Source organism: Thunnus albacares, chromosome 15, assembly GCF_914725855.1.
Source record: "Thunnus albacares chromosome 15, fThuAlb1.1, whole genome shotgun sequence".
Lineage (NCBI taxonomy): Eukaryota > Metazoa > Chordata > Actinopteri > Scombriformes > Scombridae > Thunnus > Thunnus albacares.
In genome coordinates this window covers 23,246,115-23,271,423 of record NC_058120.1, presented here as the reverse complement: position 1 = coordinate 23,271,423, position 25,309 = coordinate 23,246,115, and the positions used below count along the sequence as shown (strand labels likewise).

Below are 25,309 nucleotides of genomic sequence, written 5' to 3'. Positions count from 1 at the left end.
TAAACCACAGAAAAAACCCCAAAAAACAAACCTGTGCCAGTTCACCACACCTGCTGATCACGAGTCTCATTTCTTCACTCATGCAACATTTAGTTTTTACTCATTCTGTTGATGACTCAGCTTTCTCATCACAAAATGCGAATGCAAGCTTCCTCTAATTGCTGACTTACTTACTTTCAGTTCAATGAATTTTGGAGGAATGAATGAAATTCATCAATAACAATCAGTGGAGGCGATATTAAAGATGTCAGCAATAAATCAAACTTTTATTTTTCAATATAGAAAAGAATTAAGTTAAATAGTGAAACAGTCCATCAAAAATTCGGCATCTTGTTTTCAACCAATGGTCCTTAACACATTAACCTTTGTCCCAAAATGAAAAAAAAAAAGTAACAAAGTGTAAATACCATGTTCACAGTAATAAATATTGAAAACAAAATCTTTTATACATTGACATTATATATATACTGTATATATATATATTTGTGTAAATATATATATAGATATATATATATATATATAATCATATACAGTAAAAAGTTACTTTCAAGTTTATCAAACATAAAATAGTGAAATAAAAATGGCTGAAAACAGAATGATGATTGCATTTTTTTCATTCCCAAGGCATCGGTAACCATGGCCATTCAAAGTCTGTAATAAATAAAAAGTGATATTATCTAAAGATTGTAGTGCATCGCTGTAAATAAAAAAAAATTATAGTGCAAGTTCTGTTTTCTTTGCGCAAAGTAATCTTGCAAATTTCAAACTAATCCGAACGGAATGACAACAATGAAACAGAGAAGTCTGTTGAGCGCAGCACCGGTACGTCTCTGACTTCAGTCTGTTCTGCACCACAACTTCCTCTGTCGTCTTGGCAGCGGGAAAAAAAAAAAAAAAAAAAAAGCTTTTCACATGTATGAAACCAATGGCAGATATTCAATACCAGGCTTATTTGGCAAAATTATTTAAAGACAAACAAAACACACAAAAAAATCTCCACACACTCTTTACACTCAGCTTTGTCAGAATTGCCAACAAAAGTCAATGAAATGCATAGAAAGTAATTACCAGTAGCAAGAACTAACTTAACTTAAGGGTTTTTTTTTTTTTACTGTCATGCAGCATTTCTAAGATGCAAAGCAAGGCAGATACTGTGGGTGTGCGTCGATGCAGTAAAGGATGTTGGATGAATGTATACTCTGCCTCTGCTTGCACTTTTCCCTGGCTTCCTTTCCCCCTCAGCGATAAGGAACGGGGGAGGGGGGAGAGCTCCCGTTTCCTTTTTTTTTTTGTATGCAGGTTCCCGCGTCCTGCTGAAAGCCAGGGAGGTCTGGCTTCGTCTTCACACCAAGTGTTAAACGTGTGACGTGTGCTTGCTCGTCTCAGACCTCTGCACCCAACTCAATAACTCCAGTCTCAATAATGGGCACTAGCTTATCATCCACCTGTACCAGCAGGATGGTCTTGTCGATATGGGAGCGACTGGCTGAGTCTCGGCTACAAGGCACCCACCGGTGAATCACCTGCAGAGGGCAACAGATGAAAGGAAGCATTCCAATCAAATTTATGAAGCATTTAATACAGAGCAAGTAGGTCAGAGAGGGTGTTATGGGCCAAAAAATAGGACATAAATATAAACGAGATCATTATTGCAAAATCACATTTATAGCATAAGAGGTTGGAGAATGTGTGTGTGTGTGTGTTGAACTGAATGAATGTTGAAATCTAAAGCTGACTGTACTTACTGGTAATAGTGAGTCAGAAATGAGCAAATAGCCAAGATAGGCTCTTTCGATAAGAAAAAAAACTCATACACTATCTATACATTATGAGTAAACTGAGGTCAATCTGTTGACGCTGATCTTACATGTCCTTCCATGCCCTCTATGGGGTTCCAGTCCCTCCAGCAGGTCCGTCCTGCCCTCAGTCTTACGGTCTCGTCAGGCCACTGCAGCTCTTTACGCTTCGATAAGTTTATGGTCTCCAGCACCTGACTCACATCCACAATCTGAGCGACATAACAGAACAACAACAATGAAATTTATATTGCGGCAGCACAAAGGATCAATACTCAAAGATGTCATGACATGCAAATGCAAAAGTCAGAGGAGCGGATACAAGTGCAGGTGGTTCGTTCGTTAGTACTGATGTCTTTTAAAAGTTTACTTTGTGGTTACGACACATGTGTAGAAGGCAACACGCACACCTCTTGCTTAGTCTCTCCTGTGCTGCAGGGAATCAATTCCCCGAAAGATCCAATTCAAAAGAAAAAAAGTCGATTCACACACACTTTTCACCTCTGCACTGATTTATTAAGAAGTGTTCAAGTTTCGGTCACAAGGACCTTACTCAAGACATGTCTTGAGTAAGGTCACAAAAACCTTACTCAAGACAGTCATAACCAATTCCTTGGAATTGATTACAACACATACCACATAACCAAAATATCCCCAGTTAGATTCTGATGGGAACCTTTGATGTATGCCATACCACTCTTTTCTCTCCTCATGTTTCTCGTCTGTATCTCAGCTGTAAACTATGTAATAAAACGAAAAATGCCACCAAACTAATAATAATATTAAAGTTTATTTCTGTCATTCTTGCCTTTATTTGAAGGCTCAAGTAACAAGAAGCAGTGAAACTTGAGGGAAGGAACCAGAGATCATATACAAGTTCTTCTTGTGACAAATTATTATTTCAGTGGAGCAGTTATGTAATTTCAGTTTTGAGTTTGAAGAGGAGGTAGACATACTCTGTAATGATATAAATGGCCATGATGTAATATTAAATGCATAAAAACACAAATTCTCCTGAAATTATGACACTGAGTTTAAATTCTTTTGTAGATTTATATTTCATCACTAGCTTAGACTTACTAATTTTAATTATTTAAGTTGCATATTCCTTAAGTTTAACAAGTTAAATTTGTTTTTAGATGCTTGTACGGTGTGTTAACAGTTAAATATTGTGGAGGTTGTTGTACATTATATTATTTTTAAGGCCACAGTGCTGTTGATTTTTATATTAGGTGGGTTTACAGTATCGGTCAGTGAGCTCACGATTTGAGACAAGCAGGCTGAACTGACAGGTGGGTTGAATCTTAAGGTGGGAGTGAAGAACAGAATACAAACAAGAGACTGAGAAACATGTAAAGTTCTTTGGCACCTTTCTCTATTTGTTGGTGTAGATTCATGCGTGACACTGAAAATCTGCTGCTAAATTTCACTTGCCAAGGACGCCGGTGCTCTTTTCGTTTTCTGGACATGATTTCACTCTTGCTTTATTTAATTTTACAAACCTGCACTCTGTAGGAGATGTCATCTCTGCGCACGGTGGAGACGGTGGGGTTGTGTTGTTGTGGGTGGTGGTGATGGTGATGATGCTGCTGGCTGAGAGGATCGGTCACGGTGCTGCACAGGCCGTCGTTACCCAGGAGGCCCACCAGCGTGTGGCGTTTGCAGGGAGGGATGCTGTGGCTGGAAAGGGAGGCGGAGGGTCCGGCCGGGTCGGAGGTGGAGCCCAGCCGGAGCTGCAGGGAGGTGGGGAGCGTGCGCAGAGACAGCTGGCTGGTGGAGGAACGTCGGCAGGGCTCCAGGCCTGTGGTGGAGGTGCGCAGGGAGGAGTGGCGGCTGCTGCTGTAGCGGTAAGAGGACGACTGGCTGGCAACGGAGGCTCGTGCAGGGGAGTGGCGCACCAAACCAGACTGGACAGACTGAGAACTCTGACTGGTGCCTGGACACAAGAAGGACGAGAGGACAGGAGGAGAACATGCTGAATTTGTAAAAACGTCATCATCAAACCATTATGGCATTTTTAAAACAATGCTAGGTTGGAATTTAACTGGAAAAATACACCTGTCTTCAGATTTTTGGGGGGTATTTAATGCTTTTATTGGACAGTAGAGAGATGACAGGAATTGAAACACTAACTGGGGACGTGGCAGTTCATGGCCAACACTTCAACCCCTAGGCCACTGTGGTGCCTGAACAAAATTTAAATTTACTTCCTGCAAAATTCATATATATGTAGATTTGTAAAGGGAGTCTCTTGTGAAAACGGACCCTTCTGAGTTTCACTGAGCCAAAACAGATTAATTTGTCATCGTAGTGATATCATGATACGGTGTAGATGGTAAAATGTGATACAGGCACAGTATTTCTCACCCAGAGTGTGTGGCTGATACGAATGAGGAGGGACAGGTCCGGAAGTTACACCCTGCGACGCTGAGCTCTGCTGGGACTCGCCCCCGGTCCCGTTCCCACTGCCACAGGACAGCCCCCCTGCATCTGAATCTTCGATGTTCCCTCCGCTGTTACAGCCTGCACCGCAGCCTTTCCGTAACCTGCAAGAGAAAAAAACAAATTATTGAACAAGAGTCAGATTAACCAAAAGTAAAAACATCAACATCAACAACAGGCCATAAAATATCACTACTATAATACCAACATTTATGTGACAGTAGATTTTAAAGGGGAAGTGCACCTATTTTACACATCAAACAGTCTTAGGGAATGCTACTGCATTGTGGCTGCAGATTGAGCTGTGCACAGTCTGATCAATCACCTGAGTGAGCGACGGTTGGGGCTGAAGACTACTAAGTTTGAAAAAGAAACAACTGTGACGGTGTGGATGTGAGGTTAGAAAGAAATGAGGTTACCAGATTTTTGCAGCCTGCTCCTCATCTCTACCTGAGGCTTGCAGGCTCGAGGCTACATTAGCCGCTACTAGAATAACACGCCCGAATCTCCGCCTGATCTGTCGGCGGTTGAGTTGCATTGTGGATAACGTGGACACTAGGTTTTGACAAGGAAGAAGAATGGATAGAGTCAGAAGTCTCCTTCAGAATGGTCACCTGACTACACATCCGACAGGAAGAGAAACAAAACAAGCACACCTGCCTAGACAGAAAACACCCCACTCAGGTGTAATCACTTCACCTTAATGAGAGGCTATATGGTGCCTCCATCCTTTTGTTTCTTACATAACTATAGCCACGTGTTGTGTGTGCATTTGATATCCAATTTAACTGAATTACCAAACACAATTTGATGTATTTGTGCTAGCTTTTGCAAAGCTTAAACAACACAAACATACTAAAACATCAATTGCAAAATCAAGAAATTAAGTGTTCTGCATTGCAAGCTTCGAGTCCTGCCTCATCTGTCACATGGATTAAAATAGATAGAAGTGCAAAGCTAAATTAGTCTAGTACACTATTGAACTACACATCACCACAAACCTGTGCCAGGTGCTGACAACAAAGTTGCGGATGTTCCCGATGCTGATGGGACCTCCCAGGATGTGTCCGAGCTGGGGGTGTGAGTTGCAGTAGGAGGTGGTCAGCGGAGATACGTAGATGGGATATCCGATGGGCTGGTCACAAGAAGAATTGATCATGTTCCGCAGAGCCTGCTTGGCGTTCTGGATGCTCCCACGCTCTGGGTTTCTGTTTCTGAGGAACACCAACTCTTGCTGCTGCCCTGCCCAAAGGCCTCGGACACATTCTTTATTCACCTGCAGCACGAGAAGTAAGTTCTCATTAGATATTTGTCTTACAACCAGTGACAATCAATGAATCAAATGCTTCACCTACCTTGATGACACGGAAGCTGAGGTATCGTCGATTGAGCATAATAATTTTGTACTCATTGGTGCCTTCGTCGAGTACGTGGCGCAGGGCGAGGAGTGACGGGGCGTTGGACAGCACAGCGCTCCTCCAGGCTGGGTCGCCCTCGTGAGCGATGACCAGGTTCTGCTGGTGGGAGGAGATGGCCTCGAAAAGAACAGCCGGTTCATCGTACTCATCGGGGGACGTGAAGTGGTCCTGATAACGAGAGGTGTGGCGTTTTGTTACAGATCAAAGTTGATCCTGAGAATGAGAGAAAGAGCAGGTCTCGTGTGGAGAGGCTCACCTGGTGTAATTTGAGAGACATTCGGATTCCAGGCACCACAACTTTCCTGAGCAGTTCCATGTCTGCGAAAATCCACTCGTCTCGCACTGAAGAGATGCGGAAATCTCCTTTAAATAACGCATGAAGTCCGTAAAGGAAAGACTCCAGGTTGCTGTGAGAGTCAGAACACATAGAATGATCATTACTCATGATACAGAGACACCTTATGTGTTTACATATGCATGCATGTACTGTATATCTATTAAAAAGGCCCGGATGGCTATGTTTGGCTTTTTTAATTACTTGGCTTATACATGACGCTTTATTTATTCTTTTGAAAGTTAAAAGAAATCTTTGTTCTGTTTCACATCAGCTTGTTTGGCCTACATACACAAACCCTTCGTCAGTCCTTGACACATTTTAAATCGTTAACTTATTATAATGAGGATTACTAAATAACCTGGACATATGATGGGCTGCTGTTCCCAGAGCTCTCCTTCCCAGCACACACAGGCCGAAGCACAGCAGCACCAGAGGCGAGTCTTTCTCACTGTCCAGCGGCTACAAACACAGAGCAGAGACGGAAGAAATACGCATGAAACCTCAATCAAATTCCAATTAGCGCCAACTTTGACCTACAAGACTTTTGTAATATTGTAAAACATTTTATTTATTATGGGTGTAAACTCAACCCTTAACCCTGACATTTCCATTACCTTTCTTCACTTATTAAAAACATGTCACCTGACAACAAATGATACGAGTGCAGAACTTCTATACCTTCTATATGGCTGAACGAGTGTTGTCAGACCCGAGACATTCAGAGACAAACACTGGAGCTAAATGCCTCCCATCATTATCACTCAGCCTCATAAAAAACAAACGTCAAGGACCATTACCTTGGCACGTCGAGAGTTGCAGTACTGGATCCAGCCCAGGTAGACTGCACAGAAACTGTCTCTAGAGATGCCTGCGAGCCGATGGTCGTAGTCCTCGTCGATGTTGGGATTGAAGGTAGGATCCAGGTCGACGTAGTTCCTCTCCCCGCAACCCCGCAGGCCGTCTTTCATGGTCTCATTAGCCAGCCACTCCTCCAGTTTAGGGGAAGCGATCACATAGTAGATGATACCCTGAGACCAGGAAGGAGTGATGTATTTAGAACATATAGAAACCATTTAACGTTTAAAATGTTAGACCTACTCTTAAACAAACCTTGACGTAGTAGGTGGTGAGGATGCGTCGTAGATCAAACACCTGCAGCATGGAGGCTGCGCTGTTGTCGGTGATGCTGTAGCCCTCCAGTACATACTTGGTGACCAGTACCTCCCAGGCCAGCCAGCGCTGTCCGAAGGCGGCGTTAAAGGACAGAATGTGAGGGAGGTGGCCCGGCTCACAGCAACAGCAGCCCTCATCTTCCTCCACGCCCTCGGTGATGGCCTCCACTTCCCTCTGCTGGCAGTAAGTTCCTGTGGAGTGAAATCAACATGTTCAGAGACGCCAGGACAGTTCTGTAAAATGTGTAGCTTACTGAAACAAACCGAGGGAGATCGAGAACTCTGCCCAAGAATTTCACTCGTCTGAATCTGTTTAATACCACGTTGACAGACAGAAGTATAAAAAGATATTGCTGCTGTAATACAGTTTATATTTTCAACACTGAAAGTTGTGAAGTTGTTGACAGACTGATGATGATGTATCATGTTTTGAAGAGTGTTTCTGATTCTGTAAAATGCATATCACATGTGCTCCATTTCAGCAGGTTTGTTGTACAGCAGCACTATTGGCTGAATTACACAAAGTCATACTGATAAAGCACACACACACACACACACACACACACACACAGGTCTGTTCAACAGGAAGATAAAGCACGACTGGACTGATTAATGTGGTGGAATGCTCATTTCTCGAATGGAAATTCTGGGCAGCTGGTTAATAATCATCATTCACTCTATCTTCTAAGTCCAGACTTAGCTCAAATACTTGTTTTTTTTGATTGTTGGGGTTTAATTTAACCTGTCAAGATAAAAAAAACTGGGGCTGGAGTTTATTAAATCAAGACAAATCAGACTTGGAGACTAAAGCTGGAAATTATAGAAAAAAAAAAAAGAGTATACTGACCTTATTTTCAAATACTTAAAAGTTATTCACTAAACCACAAAAACAACTTGATTTATTAATGACTTTAGGATATAATAAAGCCAGTAAGACTCTCCTCTTTTAACACATACTGTATATACATGTCTTACACTACAACACATTCATTCATTAGTAGCTAAAGTGGCTCCAGTCGAAGTCAATTTCAACCAAATTCCAGACAGATTTGGTGCCATTTTCTTCACAAGTGTGACACGTGGACCTTCTCACCTCTGAACTCCAGCCCTCGCAGCTGAAAGGTGACCAGGCCGTTGCCGATCTCTATAAGGTGCACCAGAGCGTTCAGGTAGTCGGAGGCCAGGATGAAGCAGTCGCCGGTGCTGAAGTTGCCCCAGCGGCCCAGGAGGAGGTCTCCACACAGGCTGTGCTGCAGGGAGCGGGTAAGGTGCTCGTAGAAGATCGAGTTCAAATTGTTGTCATCAGAGCCTGAGGAGAGAAAGATGAATGACGGGGGGGGGGGAAAGGGAACGAAGCATTTTTAAATCACTGACATCACTGGGATAGAGGTGTAGATGTGTTCTTCTAGCCTAAATCGTTAAGTACAACTTAGATAATAGTGTCCCATTTTCCTAATTGAGATGCTTTAGATTCTTCCAATTTGCATGAATGAAAGGCAGCTGCATCACATCATCAAATTAAAATTTTTTATGCCCTCACCTGGATTTCTGTCCAGCTGAGAGGCTAGCCGGGTGTTAGAGTGATCCACTCTTTTGGTGCTGCATAAAGAGAAAATTAAAAATCACAAAGTTTCAGAGGCAAATTCACAGAAATAGTCAGTTTGAGATTTGAAAATTAAAACGGGATTTTGACTTATTTTTCCCTACTTGTAATCTCTTTCCCAGAACTTGACAGGGCGGACGTAGGAGGTGATGAAGATGGCACTGCCCAGGAATGGGTTGAGGGGAGTGGAGAAGATTGTAGACACTACAGCCTGGACAAACAGCATAGCAGAGTCTGCAGGGGGCTGAGGTCAAGGATCACTTGAAAAATCACATTTTGCTATAAAGTACATAGAATTTACCCTCTTTGTTTTTAGAATGAGCTTCATGAAATACCATTCATTAAAATACACTTTTGAGAGCATTTCCATACATGAGAGGGGCAAAACACTGAATCAAAAATCACCACTGAGTTGACTCAACACCTCCGCAAACCAGAGTTACAACAAAAACAGAACATTATGAGCTTTACAACCCTGCTGTTGTGGTACAGGTGTACCTGAGAAACTGGTGACTCAGTGTATAACTCACGATAAAGGACGACAATGAAAGGATACGAGGCACAGCAAAGGGCTGAGCAAAGGCGTGGAAGGCCGACCCCCATGTGATCTGCCAGGGGGCGATGTAGGTGTAGACAAAGTGCAGCTTGTAGAACAGCTCCCACATCTGTAAAAAAAAAAGAACAGCATTTAAAAAAACGAGCTGATGCATAAATAGTTACAACTAAAGTCCTCAACAACAAAACACTTAAACTGCATTATAAATATATTGCTACACTTTGCCCTGACCAGTAGAAAAATAACTGATCAGTATGTATTAAATTCTAATGATTATTACAATATTTAGCTCTTAGACCTTAAACATCTGTCTCTTCTACAGAATCAGACCAGAAAAACGGCTGTAAAACTCATTATTTATTCCTCTCACCTTGCTGAAAACGATGGACATGAGGAAGAGGTCGAGCAGCAGCGTCTCTGACAGATGACGGTAGTCGAAGGTGAAGAAGAGGACGGTGAAGAGGATCGTTACATACTGGTAGGTAGGACTGCTGTAGGAGGAACGAAGTAGCTTCAGGCCCGCCACTGTGATCATCAGAGCGCCGACCCTGGAGGAACATTTAGAGAGACGTGATGGTTTTTGCTTTCAATATAAATATGATAAAACCAGTAAAGCATAAAAACCTTTAAATCATTATGATCTTATGTTTTTGGATTATTGAAACGATTTCGTAACAATCAGGTGAGGTGAGGTTTGCTAGTGAAGAACATGATCCGCCACTCAAGATGGGAGTAGATTAAATGAACAAAGGGTGAAATTGGAGGGAAATGAGACAAAGATCTTCGAATATCTTAAGAATTCTCACTCTGTGTCAAGTTTCTTTGGACTGGCGAGCTCTCTGGCGCTGCCGCTCAGCTCGTTAAGGATGACGAGTGGGTAGAGGACATTCTTTTCCACGAACAGCAGCCACACGTGAAGCTTTTCGAACCACATCACATGAGCCGCATCTGACAAGAGAGAGACAGGTGAAGCTTGTCAACATCGTTATAAGATACAGCAGCACGGTTAAGAGACACAAAACTGTACAGAATTCATCAAAAAACAAAGACTAGAAGAAAAATATTGTGCATTTGCTTTGTTCATATTTGCAACTGACAGAACATCAAAGTAATTGTCTCTACTTTACATTTGCAAGTATAAACACACAAACTCTTGTCTGCACAGGAATTTAAAAGTTTCCTAACATAATAAATAGTTCTTAGATTTCTTTAGGTGTGATTTAGAACAAAGCAGTGACCCAGAGAGCCATGTTTCTGTCTCTACATGGGATGCAGAGTACTTACCCCTGACTTCAAACTGATAGTATTCCTTCGTTTTGAGCAGAGGGTGAGAGAAGCAGTACCAGGGCAGCTGCTTGCGGACTTGAGGCAGCAGGTAGTGGGTGAGCAACCCCACCGTCCCCAGCAGAGCATACAGGACATAACTCAGGAAAGGCTGAGGGAGCAGAGAGACGGAGGAAATGAATCCTTATACGTTTGTACGGACAGATACTCGACGTGTAAAGACCACCCTTAAAAAAATACCATGTATGTGAGCATTTGTTTGGAACATTTACTCTTTTCTTTAGGGCTGAAACATATGATGAAATGACAGAGATCAGCCTTTCACTAGTAAATATTTACTGTACCTGCAGCGCTATAAACACCGTGCTGACATGGATGGCAAAGTAAAGGACAGCGATGACCACACAGACGATCAGGTCAGACTGCAGACGTTCGTTCTACATGTTCAAAAAACAAAGATTGGGTTCAGAAATAAAGAAAAAAAAAATCTCCATTAAAAGAGTTCATGTTGAAAATTACAACCGTGGAGAAGCCAGCAGCTTTAACAAATGTAATATGATCAGATGACGATCCTTGTTCCAATAAAATTACTGACAGAAGTCTTGGCTTCATTTAGTTGAATGATGAACGTTTAACTCACCACTGAGGCCCTCAGCTTCTCTGGCAGAGGGTCCTGTACTTCTGAAAGAGGGTCCTCTGGGTTCTTGTCTTTCAAATTGGGTAAAAGCTTAGTCTGTATCAGCGAGCTGTAAAGCAACAAGCAAAAAATATTAGCTGGTTCAAATAACATGAATCTCCTAGGAGTGTTTTATCTCAGAGGGAACGTATAATCACCCAGCGTTAACACTACAACCATTGTGTGAAGCAGTGTCAAGCTATCTGAACTAGGCATTTTTAAAAAGCTTAGAAAATCCCTGTCTGAGATAATCCACAGCATATGTATGAGAAAAGTCACAGATTATTCTTTATTATGGCTTTCTCTCTCACAAGCATGGGTCAAGCAGTAATGGAAAATACTTCTGATGGCCTGTTTTTGCCTATTTAAATGCCAGATGGGTGAGTTCACCACATGTGACTTGGTGGCAAGTATTTGAAGCTCACTTTAATATCTATTTCTATGTGGGTCACTAAAACTCAGACATTACAAAGACTTTCTGACTGAGGTCTATCGTGCGTGACCGGTGACTTACATGAGGACAGAGGGGTCGCCGCTTTGCCGGCTCAGGTGGTAAGACACTGCCACCAAGAGGCCGCAGAAAACAGAGAATAACACGGGGATGTGGTGAGGCTCCCAGGTCTCCTGAGAATGAGAAGATTTTAACATATTTAATATTTTTCCTCCATAAATTCAGAAGGTTATTTTTCTGATGGTTAAGATATATTAATAGTTTACAGAGCATCACTGTACAAGACCTGACGAGACTTAACAGTTTCCTGCTTTGGGAAACAGTGGTAACTAAACATGAATCTATAAAAGTTTGGACAGCTGAGGTTTTGTTTACATTATTAAAGGAATCTTAAATTAAAGCAGATATCATTGATTGACAGATGCAGCCAGGATTTGATGGTAAGGAGCTATAGAATATGTTTTGTAATAAACTGTTGGCAACACTCAAAAGAACAGCAAAGAAAAAAACAACTGTTATTCTCTGCCAAGAATATTTTTTGGCAACACATCATTAAAACAACAATACTGAGGCTTTTTTCGCTGCGTGTCACTGTCTTCAAACATCTTAATATTTAATGTTTCTATATTGATGAGGTCTTATAATCTGCAACTGAGGTGACGGTTAAAATACTTGCTGTAGAGGACAGCCGTATAGTTCATTTCGACTGTATTTCTGTCATCGCGTTACTTTTTGATTACAGTTATTTTGCATCTAGGTTAGATTTAGAAAGCTAGAAAGGATTTGCTCTCACCTTCAGAGCTCCGTAGCAGAAGCCATAAAGCAGAGCGACGGTGACGATGCTGCGCAGGACGCTGTACAGCGCTGACAGAAGGCTTGTGGAGGCTGCACAGAGCACATGAGAGGATGTCAGCAATGAGACCACTCAACTCGACAGGCGCTAGGCCAGGCAGAATGCAAATCAGCACTTTGTCCTCTTTATGAAGCCTGTCGTATCATAATATATATAAAAGCAAGTGTGTGTGAGCCGCTATTGCCTCGTTCAGTAGAGGTCACCCCTGCGGAGATGCTGCTGTGCATCTACAAGTCACTCACCGTTGCCCCCGAACACATGGATGTCCAGCTGCTCAAAGAGATACATGACGAATGTGTTGACTTGTGGCAGCAGCCCCACGAAGAAGATGATGGGAAAACACAGAGTGAAGACTGCAGGGAGGCAAAGACACAAGGGGTGACAGTATTGTCAGTGTGACGAAATAAATCATAGACTTTTAGAGATACGTTTTTCATGTTATAATTCCATATTTTTCCTGGACATCGGGCTTCAGATCATACAGATGACAATGATTTAGTGTTTATGCATCTTTGACAGGGAGCGACGCGTATTATCGGTTCATATTAGTGCACGCTGGCACGTCTCCAGGGCAACTGCAGCAATTACTGTTGATTGCTGTTTGGTGAGAGGCAGTTTTAATATTCTCTAAGCAAATAAGCATCGCTTTTAGTAGAGAGATTGTGGCTCTTGTACATATTGCACTTTGTGACCCACGCAACCGGAGCTCAATTTGTCTCATGTGTTGCAAGTCTCAGGGCAAACAATCTAAAGTGTAGGGATGGATTATCTCATGTATCTTTTGTGTGTTTTTTTAATCATTATTAAAGTAATTTCCTATCTAAAAAACGTGGTACAACAAATCTCCAGCTAAATTACTGTTTAAACTATGATAAATTTGATAACCTGGCGTCCTCAAATGGTTATCTTTGATCCTGATCTTACTTTTCATTGTCATGTTAATAAAGTGGTGCAGTCCTGTTTTTATCAACTTCATATTATTCTTTTTTTTTTTAGCATTCTGTGACTTTCTGCCTGAATTTGTCATTTGCAGAACTGATTATTGTAACAATAATCAAACTAACCCACTCACATCTCCCACTTCTACAGAATGATGCAGCCAGACTCTTAACTAGAACAAGTAAGAGAGATCACCCACATTAGAACTTCTTTTTTTAGAACTGATTTTAAAGTTTTCCTCATTACATTTACAGCATGTCAAAGTCTGGCTCCGGCATGAATTTGTGAGCTTCTGTGCCCATAAATTTCTACCTGCACTCAACCTCAGATCCTGTACCAAAACTCTGCAAGAATTCCCCTGACCTAGAATTAAAACTTAAAGGAGAGGCTCCCAAACTTTGGAACAACTTTCCTGTTGAATTTCTTCTTGCTACTTCACTGACACATAATGTTGCATTTCTGCATGAAGTGGTCTGCATGAAGTGGTCTTTCTGTGTCCCGTCACTTTAGAATTCTTCTTTGTACTGTCCCAATCAATGAAAAGCACTACACAAATATAGATTGTCATTATTATTACTGTACATAAATGATATCTGCTTTCTTTGGCCTTACCTATGACAAGGTCCCTGGCAGAGGCGAGTACCAGGGAGCTGGTGAGTGCGACTCCGTACAGGGTTATGCGAGATGAAGTGATCCTCAGACTGCCGTAGTGGAGCAGCCAAATGAGGCCACAGCACAGGCAGAAGTAGACAGGCCGGCTGTATGCTATGATACGATTATGGCCCTGAAGGGACAAAGGTAGGATGTTATAATGGTTCATTAAAGAAGCTGGATTTTCTTATTGTGGTCCAGTACGACTCAATGTTCAGAACATGCAACTATGTAGATTCAAATAACGAAAAAGTTCCCAAGATGCAAAACATCAAACTGCAATTAACATTTCTTCAAATATATTTTAGTCCATTCCCTCTAAGCCCTTAAAATGTGTGCCCTCTTGTTACACTGTAGATTAAAGCATACAACAAATTACATTAATTGCACAATTCAATAAAACCATCATTCTAATGAGGCATTATTGCTAAATAAAGGATTAATTCATTAGTATAAGTGTCATATGAGCCCAGGGGGACAGTGACACAGGTATAAACAGAAATAGCATCGAGAGTAAGGTTTCACAGGAGAGAGAGAGAGAGAGAATGCATGTCTGCAGCGTGCAGGTTTCAACCCAAGAGGCTACGTGCTGCCCTGCTTTTTCACCGGAGGGAAAACTGACAGTTTACGCACCAACAATCAGATTAAATAAACCAGGTTTTCTCAAAATGTGTCAACAATATCATGAAAAGGGAAGGGAAGGAATCTTTGAGGTTAGATGAGGTGAAGGAGATGGAAAAGACAAGGGGGGTGAGGAGGAAACAGAGGGAGAGAAAGGGAGATACAGACAAATAGCAAGAGAGCGAGCTGTGGTCTAAACTCTGGCCAGCTATTTAAAGCTTGTGCCTGCAGCTGAGTAGGAGCTGCATTAATAAAAGACACCGTTTCAGAGCAGGCTACTGACGCAAGGGAGGGAGGAACACAGAGACTCGCGGGGGAAAAGAAACATCATTTTCAAGAACCACAACACAAAAAGAAAAATACTGAAGAAAAACTATTGGTCATATCATAGATTAAAGGAAATTGGTTCTTTATTTCTCTACCCTCACTGTGGTTTAAAGGGTATTTCTGGTTTCTGTTAGTGTTCTTTTCTAACATTCTGTACTCCTTACTATTGTTTGTTTACTCTGTAGGTTAACCAGGCATTTAATAATCATCACTCAAGATATGAGCATCTTCTCACTAAAAAACTCTCAAATTGTGGATACTTTACAGTTATAATCCTATAAACCAATTTTTTTTCAGCAATAGCAATTCAAAACATTACATTCATGTAATCCATTGTTACTTTTTTCAAATTTTATCTCATTGATATCAGCCTTCTAACACTGTATCAGAGCTGTATAAAGCTACTGCTGATGCAAACCCCAAATTTCAGACTGCTGCAGCATCAAAGAGTTCAATTGGTAAAACACAAGGTGTTTCTTATCATGAAGCAGTCACAGAAAAAACAACGCATTTGTCACAGCGGTTATTGCTGACAGCAATCGTTCGTCAAAAATGTCTCTGCAAAACAACACATTTCAGCATTGTTGACAGCTCCATCGGTTTTAAATATTCTGTTAGATTAACTTCTCAGTAAAGTAACCACCTCCTTTAACTGTGTCCTGCTGTTGTGTGGAAAACTTGCGCCATTTGTAGCATGAAATCAGACTGTGGTTGCTCATGGCATGATAGAAAAAGACCAGTTACTGACTGACTTTGTTTCTGTCAACAGATACAACAGTTGCTTTTCTGTTGTAATTCTAACAAAGTAGTTGCTCAAGAAGTGTTTGGTGTATTATTAAAAAGCACTCGCTGTTGAGACTTAAGGTTTTCAGGACTGAAAACTTCAGCATTAAATGGCCCCAAAAGTGTCAAAGAGATAAAGGTGATTTATAAGTTTTAATTACTTACATGTCGAGGGGAAGAGGAGTCTGGTTGAACACTCTGCCAATAAAAAAGACACAGGTGAATTCATTATTAATGTTGATGCCTTGGAATACCTCTAACAAAGACACTGTACTACTTCTTTACTGGCAGTTCAGAAGAAATAAAGTGCAAAATAATGTTTGAGTCATTAGCATTGTGAATTCCCTTTAAGGCATACCAAACTTTGAAAAACTGCTATCATGTGTCTGGTAAAAAAATTAAACTGCTTCTTTGCAACAGTGGTTCTCTGTTTCACTTTTAAGGTCAGGTCTGACCATGTTGTGGTCTTAACTCAAGTGCTCACCTTTAGTAAGGAATACTGGCAACTTGCAATGACGAGGCAGAACTGAAAGACCCAGATGTCAGTGAAGAAGCCGTTGACCAGCAGCACTGAACCCAGGAAGGCCACCAGGACAGCCAGCACTACCGCCAGCACATTCTCTAAAACCTCACGGTTCCTGTAACACAATGGAGAAAAGTCAGCCCAAGAGTACATACAAAAGTTCTTGAACATAAGATTAAATTTCCTTCATGTTTGGTATCTCAATCAGATTCGAAAAACATCAGCCAATGACAAGAGAAGTAAAAGAGAGAAAAAAAGTGTATTGCACAGACACATCTTCAATAATATAGAGAGCATATAAGCAATCATGTAGTTGTGATAGTGAGACTCAAAAGTACTTCTAAAAATGGGTGTTAAGACTGCATTTACAAAGGGGATGATCTAATAGAGAAGGGAAAACTGTGTCAGAGTCTGGAGAACTGGCATCAATCCACGCAGTGCTTTAAACTTAAGAAGTTTAAAATCCATTTATGGTAGATATGGTCTTTCCTCTTGGTGCCAGTGAGGAGCCTTGCAGCTGCATTTTGGATGAGCTGCAGGCCTGATAAGGCTGACTGGCTATGGGGCTCCCACATAAAGAGAATTACAGTAATCAAGACAAGAAGAAATAAAAAAAAAAACACTGAACAGCAGGGTTGACTTGCTTATCAAATTTAAAGCCAGAATGAAAACTGACAACCACATTCCTCCCATTAGTATTTACTATTTACATCTGAGAACAGCCACAGGTCCACAGATGTTGGTTAGACTGCTGCAGATATCCACTAAACAAATTCAATTATATTATTGCATGTCACATGTAGCTGCATGTAGCATAACATTGAGAAGATGAGAAGTTATATTATATACAGTTTGACTGGTACTGTATTATGTACTGGTATGTATTATGAGTAAAATGGCAGCAGATATAGAAAAAAAAAAGATTTTAATAGGGCCTAGGATGGAACCTTGTAGTACTCCATAGTGGATCGGTAAAAGGATAATCCCTACATACATGGCCCTGGATGCCATAAACATGCCTGAGATACAGCAGAAAACACAATGAGAAGTTTGGTAAAATCTCTGCATTTTCTTCTGTTGAATCTCCCATTTGTGTTTTTAAAACTCAGAGCTGAATACTAATGTTTAGTTAATGAGTTTCATCTTGTCATTTTCATCAGGTATAATTACAAGAGTAGAAAACTTGCTGATCATGGCCAAAGGAAAATGAAATGTAGTGTTGAAGTTTGGAAACTTGCAAATTACAAGTAGGGTGCATGGATGTTGTTTTTGTTGGCTATAATATCTCCCACTTGGAGCCACAAATTGCAGTATCTGTCAACACAAGTATCAAACAAGGCGGTAAATGATGCCTTCCTTGCCGTACCTGTCAAACAGTGCCAGCAGGGTGAGCCGGTCAAAGTGCAGTCCGACCCACAGGTAGGGCAGAAGCCACAAGCGATAGTACTGCCTGGCTTTGCCAGCAGCAGTGGTGGCTGCAGAGTCCTCTTGGCCCGGCGGCGCATCCTGAAGCTCTGGACTCAGATCTCCATCCTGCTGCTCCAGCAGCTCTGGGTCCATCGTCAGCAGACGGTTCAGACGGATCTGAGGGAGGGAGAACTGTCTCACAGTCAGAGCTAGGTAGAGTCAAGTCAAAGGTATTCATGCTGCATTTTGTACAATGATACAGTTCAAAGTACTTTACAAACCTGATTTTTAAAAAAGAACAGTAAAAAGAGAAACAGATAAACACAGAAAAACGACTGCACCACTGCCACCCCACCCACTCCCAGCCATCTGGATTCTCATTGCAGAACTGGTTAATAAGCCAGCACCAGATGATTAAAGACATCATTCTTGCTCATGTAGAACAAGCATATCAGTCTGTAGGTGCCAGGCTGCAAAGGGCTTTGAAATCCAATAAACGTTCAAATATGGTTAAGGGGCAAACTGGTAGCCAGTGTAGTGATTTTAAAATTAGTATAATATAATTTGTTTTTGATGTATGGGCAAAAAGAGGGAGAGGAGAACAGCCAACACAAGAAAAAAACTATTAAAAAACACAGTCATGAACATGAATGCATAGTGCAGAGTACCAAAAATAATATGCAAACAGATTGAGTCAGGAGATGAAGAAAAACATTTTCTGCATGTGAATGCATGCTTCTGTCACAGTCTGTCAGTCTTCAGTCTCTCTGCAAGTCTAGCTCACTCTGTCTCTCACACACTTTACACACAACAGCAGCAGCTCACTGGTTGGATACTCACCAGGTCATGAGGGTAGAAGCGAACTGAGGTAGAACTGGAGAGGTGGGAGTCGGTGTCCCTGCAGGGGCATCATCAGACAAAATGAGAACACTGATGAGGGAAAAGCATCTGATGCACTTACTGTATTAAATCATGCTTAATTTCCTGATGACCTAAAACTAAACAACCAATAGGCTATTTGCTTTGCTTTTGTATGGTACGGTTTTACAATTATGTTTTGAGTTTAAAGCTACAGTTCTGTAAAAAGGGGACACTATCTCAACAAAAAATGACACGCATCAGTGATGAAATAATCTGTTCCCAGTTGAGAACAACATGAAATTTAAATATCTTTTTTTTTTTTTTTTTTTAAATTCTGCAGACATAGCTACTGTAAGTGATTAGAAACACAACAAGCTCCTAACAGCAGCCAGATGGTGTATTTTATTATATGAAAACAAATGAGATTAATTCTCAGTTTGACACTAACCATACGTTATTGGAGGCTCGTCTGGTTGCAGGTTCAAAATTGACCAAGGACATGTCACACCCGCCAGCCTCATACAAGGAGGGAGTGAGTTTTCCTGAAAAACACACAAAAGAGAGAAAGAAGCACAGTGAGTCCTCAGAAATCATTAGCAAAGCCTGACTTTGTCCGTGGGAATAATTTAATTGAACTAGATGTTTACATGAAGGGAATTAGATGGCTTCGGTAATATTACTGTGTTCATCTGAGATAATGAGATTACTGAGTGAATGTGCGTCCTCCCAAAGAGGCTATAAGCAAGTCAGTCATTTCCTGCTTGTCCTGAAAAGCAGTCAGGTTGTTTCCATTGTGCTTCTGTTGCTTCAGTGGAGCTTTACTGCAAACTATTCCTGAGATGAGATATGAAACCTGAATATAAATGTAGTAGCCATGAAGCTCATAAACCATCTGATAGAAAGGCTTATTTTAAGTATGTCCACACATCTTACAAACACTACATCACAGATTACGAGAATAACTTAAGTGACGTATAGTTTCTCTTACAGTGTTAGTTTTTCCTTTTTTCAAAATACTGTACTTATGAGTGCTGCAACAGTAAGTATTGCCCAAAGTTAAGCAACAAATATAGCAACAAAAACAGATCAAGTATCCCTAGGGTTGTCCTCTGTCTCAAAACTTTTATGGTACATTTTCCTCCAGTTTGTCAGTTAGAAAAATAGAAGTTCCATGTTTTTTTTTTTTCCAGGGAGGCTTGTGCAAGAGAAAATTTCAGGAATTCCTTTGAGCCTTGAAATGCACTTCGAGATAAAATGCTATTTATTTAAGGATATTTGATAAGGATATGACCTTAGTTAAATTTGTGCAATACCTTTCTCTGAAGAAATCTTCAGACAACTACAAAGGAAAATATTTTCTTGAGATGTTTCATGCAACTGCGCACAGATGCTTAGGAAACCCACATCTCTAGTGTAGAGTTCTCACAATCACACTGACATCAGGGGAGCAAGTAAACGCAAGAAACTGTCCAAGTAGTGAAATCATATGTGGATAAAAACAAGAATTATTAATGCTCTGAAATTACAAACACAGAAACACACACTCAGGCCACCAGCTTTCTTCTAATAGCAATCTGCTCTGAGTCACATAAAGAGAGTAGTAATCCATTTACCACTAGTTCAGAGGACGGGCAAAAACAACTTGTACAAAAATCTCTGTTTTTTTCAACCATCATTATGTTCATTGATGTCCTAAAGATCAGTGAACATTTGTATTTATGTGTAGGCGTAAACAGAAATCAGTAGTAACACTCTGTTCAGCGCAGGGTGTGGGAAGGCTATGACCAAAGGGTAACATGCACATCCAAGTGAGGTCAACTATTGGCTACAGATACAATATCACAGACAGAGATAAATGGAGCATAGATAATTGAGCTTGGCTTTGACTGATTGCAACAGTCCACCAGCCGTGGATAATAGAGCTCTGCTATGACTGACTGCAGCAGTCATATCTGACTGGCTCTGTTCAAGCAATTCCAAACCATCAAATCCACTGTAGCAACTTTCTTACCAAAGCATATGAAACCAAAACAATAAACCAAAAGACAATGCAAAATTCCAATGTGTCACACAGATCCACTTCCCCACAAACTACCAATCCAGCACTGTTCCCTGGGAAATTCCATTTTCTTAACATGTCAGCTCTCTTCATGCGCTCCCTACCGAAGTCATCCTGCAAGCTGGTAGTGCCAACCGTTGAGGCCTTGTCCTGAGAACCCTCCAGGTGTGTGCTTCCATTCCTGGCCAGCAGGGAGGCGCTTGCGCTCAGCACGGTCACCTGGGACGGGGTTCTAGACGGCTGACTTTTCACCTGGGAAGTAGAAGGCTGGGAGGCCTGGCTGAGAGCCTCCTGAAGACTGTTGGAGGAGAAGGGAGAAGGGGAGGAAATGAGTAGTGGTGGAGACCGGGGGAGGGGAGGGGGCACTGTTGATATACAACATCAGCACAGGGGAAGGGGAGATGAGACAGGTAATTTCACAATAGTGGGATTTCAGGTGATGTGATGCATATTCTGGTTGCCATAGTGGAGGTCCCCTACTGCAGAGCAAAAATGGCTGAACAGGTGTTGACTGACTGAAAATTAGATATTATTGTGAATTTCTGTGTAATTTCTGTCAACAAATATATAATCTAATCACTATTTCATCCGATTTGTATCATGTCATTAGTATCCAATCATCACCATGTTGCTTTACACATTTTGTGATCTGGAACAGAGGCAAGGGGCTACAGACATATTATCTAAACACATCTCAACAATCTTTATAGCTTTCTTTTGTTTTTCATGTTCCACATTTAAAATTATTTGCACAGTTCAGGTAGACCTCCATGATAGCACCAGAAATGGATAAGATATGTGGCATTAAGTGAAAAGCCTTTACTAGAAAGTCTTTCCTGAGACTTCTAAAATCTATAAAGCAAAGTCATTGTGACTTAGCTCTCCATCCTTTTGACTAAAACCTGCTCATAGGAAAATCTACCTGGGGTTTATGTACCCTCAGGATACAGCATGCTGGATCATTGTCAGTGAGGCAATAAAACCACACTTGTTGATGACTGAATTAAGAAAACTACAGCCCTCCTCCTCTATCTTAATATTAATCACCATATTTTCGGTAATCATACAGTAAATTATCTTGCCTTTGACATAGCTTAAGATGTCTGATGCAGCACTGAGAAAGTCAAAAAACTATTTGGAGTGAAGGGACATGAGAGGGTGGAGGGATCGGTGGAAGAGGGAACGATTTTGTATTTTGCAAGTTTATTGACCCCTGGCAGGCTGCTCACTTGTTTTCCTTGCTTAACATTTTTCAAGGCTCAGCATTTGGAAATGTGACCTTGCAAGATGGATGCAGGAAGACGTAGAGCCTTGGCTAGAGGTGAAAAACTGTTGGCATTTGTACAACAAAACTGGGGGAGTTATACTGTTCAGACGTCACAGGAGCATGATGTCCATCCACAGCATAAGGCCAGTGGAACAAAAACATTCAGCTTTACACATTTTTTTGTAGTGTTAACAGTACTTAAATTGCAACATTACACGCAGTAATACAGTCACTTTTTGAGATATACCTCTGAGGGATTTTATGCTTTGCTAAATTAACAGAAGGAACATACAAGCTGTTGCGATGAGAGAACCTGTGACCTTCCAGTTACAGCACGGTCTCTCTAATAAACCTACAATCTCAGGAGTGACAGTTCATTTGTATTCTGCAGGGCAGTAGTCAATCATGCCAGGTCACTGTCATCTTGGACAGTAGGGATTAAAATACAACTCTGCCAAACATGGACTTTAGTTTTCAAGGTTAGATCCCACATAAAAGGTTAGAAACACGCACAATTTGACACAACTCTAAAACAGTGCGGTGAGACGTGATGCGCCCATTAAAACAAATCAGAACGTTGTATATATATAGCACCGGTCCAAAGTTTGACACTGTGGGAAAGTTGGGACACTGTGGGAAAGTTTAAGACTTTTCCATTCACTTGAATGAGAAAGTGTGTCCAAACTTTTGACTGGTGCTGTATGTGAAAATTTATGTTAAAAAGAAAAAAACGAAAGAGTGCAAATTTAAAAATATCCTCCTGCTGTGAATTACTGACACACGGTTTAAAATGGAAAAAGCCGGGATCTTCAAATCTATTAATAAAAACACAGTATATTAGTATATAGTTCAGTATAAATTCCTGACGGCAGCCAACTTAAACCTTTGATTTTTACAATTACCAATATCATCTTTATTTCTCTTTAAAAAAGAGCAAAGCAGAGTGATACAGCAGGATGTCTGTATTATTGAAATCATGCACAGTTCTGAGAGGAGACGGTATGTCAGCCAAGTAGATTAGTCAGACCTTGTGGCTTTGTGCCTTTAAGTTTGTAAGGACTCCATTCTTTGATCCGTAAACAAAATGGGGAATTTAAAAGATTAGATGGCATGATAACAGCATGAAAAAGTGAAGTCTTGAGAAAGGGAGGACGAAAGACATCACATGCAGAGTAGAGACACCCATCCAGTGATACGTGCTGTCTTGCACTGTCCCAGCATGCACAGCAGAAGACGCAAATTGGTGTTGATGTGGGGCAGGAAGAGGGCGCCACCTGGTAACATGCTCACACCAGGCAACAAAACGACAAAAAACGATTCCCTGCTCCATGCACGGCGTACCTGAGAGGAGATCCAATGAGAGAGGTGGGAGGTGTGGGGTTACTCCCTGCGTTGTGCCGCCGCCGCACCGCCTGCCGACGAAACGTGCTACGTTCACGCCGAAATATGACCGTCTCCTCGCTCCCTGGGGCTGTCGTGGTGAAAAACATGGTTGGCCAGTCAGCGTGGATGTGTTTCCTTTGTTTGAGAGCTTGATGTGGACACATGTAGGAGGTGATAGTTCCATATATTATCCTAGGTCTCAGCTACATTTTGAAAACAAAGCACACTCACTAACAAAACCAAATCTGCTGCTTCAACTTCCTACTGAAGAGGTTCTCTCCAAAATGAGAGCAACCAATGAAAACACGACAGGCGCTACAACATGACTGACAGATCAACACTGAAGTGGGGCGTACTGATGGCCCGGTGGTTGAGATGTTTGACATAACATCCTCAATTCCACTCCAGCTGCTTTATTGCATATCACGCCCCTCCCTCTCCCCCCTCACTTCCTGTCAGTATCTCTCCTGCTACTATCAAATGAAAAGCAAAATCCCCCAAGATAATATTTTTCCCACAATGGGTGACAGTATGTAGCATGTCAAGAATCTAACATGTCATAAACTTCTTCATGTCTGGAATGACGTGGCGCAATAGACCATCATGAGTGGGTTAAGTGGACTGCATGTTGGTATTTTTCCGACATTAGACACACTCAACGGACACTTAAGTGCTCAAGACTGCAAGTGTGAGTATTGGGATGGACCTCTAGACTGTGTCCAAAATCACTCCCTCGCTAACTCATTCACTGCTATAATAGAAACTCTCTCTCTACACAGTGAGCAATAAATTTGAGATACTTATGGATCATCATTATTTTTGCATCATCATTCACAGCTGTAGTGTGGCATGACTGCAATTTGCAAATCCATAAAATGTGCACTAGTAGAACAAGACCATAAACAGGGGACAAAGTTCAGTTATGGTGAGATATGGTTTGCTTACTTTTTATTCTACTCTTGTGATAAAACCCACTGGCATGTTTATCTCTGGCATGCTAAAAATGTAGCATGACAGTAGCACAAATAGAGAAGACTATTAAAAGGCAGCAAAATGACTCAGCAAACTCTAGCTAAAGTTGGCTAGGTATAGTTAAATTTAGCTAGCGTTAGCCACTGCACGTACTTCAACAAGTGGTGGTAAAACACTTGAGTGTATTAAATTTAGCACAAGTGAAACAGCATACAAATGTATGAGAAAGACTGTGCTACTTCTTTACTGAAGAGACACATAGATGTGCTGCAATAAATTGGTGTCTTCAAGTGGTCTGAAGAATCCAACACATTCCCAATAATCACCACTGACAACTTGAAGTCCAGTCAAGGAGAATGTTTAACGAACTGCTCACTCAATTTTATTGCGAATGAATTCACCCAGGTGAAACTGACCTAGCAGGTTAATAAAAATCAAGACAGCAGAGATCAAATGATAATTAACCACTAATTATGAAAGGTTTCCTGCCAATAGTTGACATGTCCAAGCATATCCTGGTTCTAATACTGTATATCCCAGGAGGTGTACACTGTAGAGACAATCAACACAATGACAACATGTCCACAACACACAGAAGTCAAAGGAACAAGAACCCAGACAGTCAGGAACCCAGTGAAAATACAAGATATTATCCTGCAAGTTTGAAGAATGTGGGGGAGGGAATGTCTATTAGACTCAGTGTGTATGACACTAATAAGAGAGCTGCTGTTTGTCTAACCTCAGCACAAAGCACACACTGTGCCATCATGCTAATGGTGATATACACAAGGAACATTATGCTTGGGTCAGGATTGTCACTCCATGGAAACTCACCATGGTTACACTGAATGAGCAAGACAGACAACATCTCTTATGCAGCCACACACACACACACACACACACACACACAAAAGCAATAATAAAGCAA

The 25,309-nt window shown here is 41.2% G+C and overlaps 1 protein-coding gene across 7 annotated transcripts in view; it reads right to left on the bottom strand.

Moving 5' to 3' along the window:
- Positions 1-238: 238 nt before the first annotated feature.
- The window catches only part of pcnx1 (pecanex 1), a 35,360-nt gene continuing 10,289 nt past the window's right edge, over positions 239-25,309 (bottom strand). For 2 of the 7 annotated variants that reach the window (XM_044375151.1, XM_044375154.1), the window contains exons 7-36: positions 23,368-23,557; positions 20,864-21,057; positions 19,149-19,242; positions 18,680-18,737; positions 17,799-18,031; positions 16,394-16,547; positions 16,075-16,107; positions 14,140-14,311; positions 12,831-12,941; positions 12,529-12,620; positions 11,799-11,908; positions 11,249-11,354; positions 10,953-11,045; positions 10,609-10,759; positions 10,131-10,272; positions 9,695-9,872; positions 9,325-9,433; positions 8,873-9,002; positions 8,706-8,764; positions 8,259-8,474; positions 7,104-7,357; positions 6,791-7,021; positions 6,352-6,452; positions 5,913-6,063; positions 5,594-5,824; positions 5,240-5,514; positions 4,164-4,342; positions 3,299-3,732; positions 1,868-2,008; positions 239-1,523 (exon numbers count right to left, since the gene is read on the bottom strand). In XM_044375151.1, coding sequence (XP_044231086.1) covers positions 1,383-1,523; positions 1,868-2,008; positions 3,299-3,732; positions 4,164-4,342; positions 5,240-5,514; positions 5,594-5,824; positions 5,913-6,063; positions 6,352-6,452; positions 6,791-7,021; positions 7,104-7,357; positions 8,259-8,474; positions 8,706-8,764; positions 8,873-9,002; positions 9,325-9,433; positions 9,695-9,872; positions 10,131-10,272; positions 10,609-10,759; positions 10,953-11,045; positions 11,249-11,354; positions 11,799-11,908; positions 12,529-12,620; positions 12,831-12,941; positions 14,140-14,311; positions 16,075-16,107; positions 16,394-16,547; positions 17,799-18,031; positions 18,680-18,737; positions 19,149-19,242; positions 20,864-21,057; positions 23,368-23,557 — 4,763 coding nt within the window. In that variant the 3' untranslated portion in view covers positions 239-1,382. Of the gene's footprint in view, positions 1,524-1,867; positions 2,009-3,298; positions 3,733-4,163; positions 4,343-4,657; positions 4,794-5,239; positions 5,515-5,593; positions 5,825-5,912; positions 6,064-6,351; positions 6,453-6,790; positions 7,022-7,103; positions 7,358-8,258; positions 8,475-8,705; positions 8,765-8,872; positions 9,003-9,324; positions 9,434-9,694; positions 9,873-10,130; positions 10,273-10,608; positions 10,760-10,952; positions 11,046-11,248; positions 11,355-11,798; positions 11,909-12,528; positions 12,621-12,830; positions 12,942-14,139; positions 14,312-16,074; positions 16,108-16,393; positions 16,548-17,798; positions 18,032-18,679; positions 18,738-19,148; positions 19,243-20,863; positions 21,058-23,367; positions 23,558-25,309 lie in introns of those variants that run through there. The other 5 variants (XM_044375152.1, XM_044375153.1, XM_044375155.1 and 2 more) reach the window with 5 other exon arrangements.